The sequence below is a fragment of the Citrus clementina genome, unplaced genomic scaffold (genome assembly GCF_000493195.1).
Source record: "Citrus clementina cultivar Clemenules unplaced genomic scaffold, Citrus_clementina_v1.0 scaffold_1, whole genome shotgun sequence".
Taxonomy (NCBI): domain Eukaryota; kingdom Viridiplantae; phylum Streptophyta; class Magnoliopsida; order Sapindales; family Rutaceae; genus Citrus; species Citrus x clementina.
Genome location: NW_006263303.1, coordinates 24,408,464 through 24,409,842, shown reverse-complemented (window position 1 = coordinate 24,409,842; position 1,379 = coordinate 24,408,464). Strand labels below are relative to the sequence as shown.

General features: G+C 36.2%; 1 protein-coding gene across 1 annotated transcript in view; it reads left to right on the top strand.

Annotated features, from left to right (window-relative positions):
* LOC18054815 overlaps positions 1-1,379 on the top strand; it is a 1,955-nt gene continuing 576 nt past the window's right edge. Inside the window, exons 1-2 of the mRNA XM_006452739.2 lie at positions 1-663; positions 1,139-1,364. Coding sequence (XP_006452802.2) covers positions 380-663; positions 1,139-1,364 — 510 coding nt within the window. The 5' untranslated portion in view covers positions 1-379. The remainder of the gene's footprint in view (positions 664-1,138; positions 1,365-1,379) is intronic.

Below are 1,379 nucleotides of genomic sequence, written 5' to 3'. Positions count from 1 at the left end.
TTGTTTTTTTTTTTTAACTTTATATATTTATAAATAAATATCTGAAACAGATAATCTTCTTTTGGCTTCCCAACATTAAAAGACGACATTTTTCGACGAGCAGGATAAGGCTGCGCCTTCATCATTTATTCTTCTTTTATTTATTTTTCCATTTTAAAATCCTAATTAATCAATTAATTAAACGAAAATCTAAAGCTTTCTTTTTCTCTCTCGTATAAGCAATGGTGAAAATATCGCCAGCCCATGTGCAAGAACAGTAGGCAGCAGCAGCAGTTGCTATTATAATATTTTCTTGTACTCAAAACATTGCAGGCCTTCGCTGTTATTTTTTAAATATTTTTTTGGTCTATTTGATCGATCTTCATTTATGGTTTGAACGATGTCGATTGCTTTGGAAAGAAACAACAGTAATCCAATCCAACGGTCCAAGTTCATGCAGTGTGTGTCGTCGGTCTACGATTCACCGGAGACTGAAGCTTTTACCGGTGATAGGAGGTTTCCGGTGGGGGAAGAGAGGGAGGACTCCAGTAGTACTTCGTCGATTGGGAGGAACAGTGACGTCTCTGAGGTTCCATCGGACGGTGAAGATTCAGACGAGGTGCAGAGCTCCTATAAAGGACCCTTGGATACTTTGAATGCTTTGGAGCAAGTTTTGCCTATCAAGTAGGTCCTTTTTTTTCCCTCCCCCCGATTTCTTCATTTTTATTTTGTGATTTTTATATATATTTATTTATTTTTGATTGTGTGATTTTTCTTTTTAAGGGTAATTTTATTGAATGGTAAAGGTTTTGAGAACTTTAAAGATGGCTTTTAGAAAATTGAGGATGTTTGTTTGTTGGGGCTTAGACATTAAACCCTGTAATTGCAGTTGCTGAAAAGCTGCACTTCAGAACATTGATTTTTCCATCTTAAGTGCAGATTTCCATGTATTAGATTGTGATAGATTGATGCATTCTTTTTTAATAGATATTTAGGTTGTTATAACTAGATTATTTTGACTGCTGTTGATGGGGGGTGTTTATTCTAATTTATCAAGGTTTATATTACCGTATCCAGCCCAATTTACTAGTTCTTGTTATACTTACTTTGGTGTTGTTTTCTATGGTTCTAAACTTGCTTAAATTTTTCCACATATCAGGAGAGGTATATCCAGTTTTTATAATGGAAAATCAAAGTCTTTCACAAGCCTAGCTGATGTCTCCTCTGCTTCATCTATCAAGGAACTTGCGAAGCCAGAGGATCCATACACCAGGAAACGCAAGAATCTATTGGCTCATAATAACTTATTTGATAAGAATCACAACCACCAGTTTAAAAGTAATGGGAGAGGGGCATCAAAGAAACCGGCCAACTGTGGTCGAAGCGTCAGCATTCCAGCA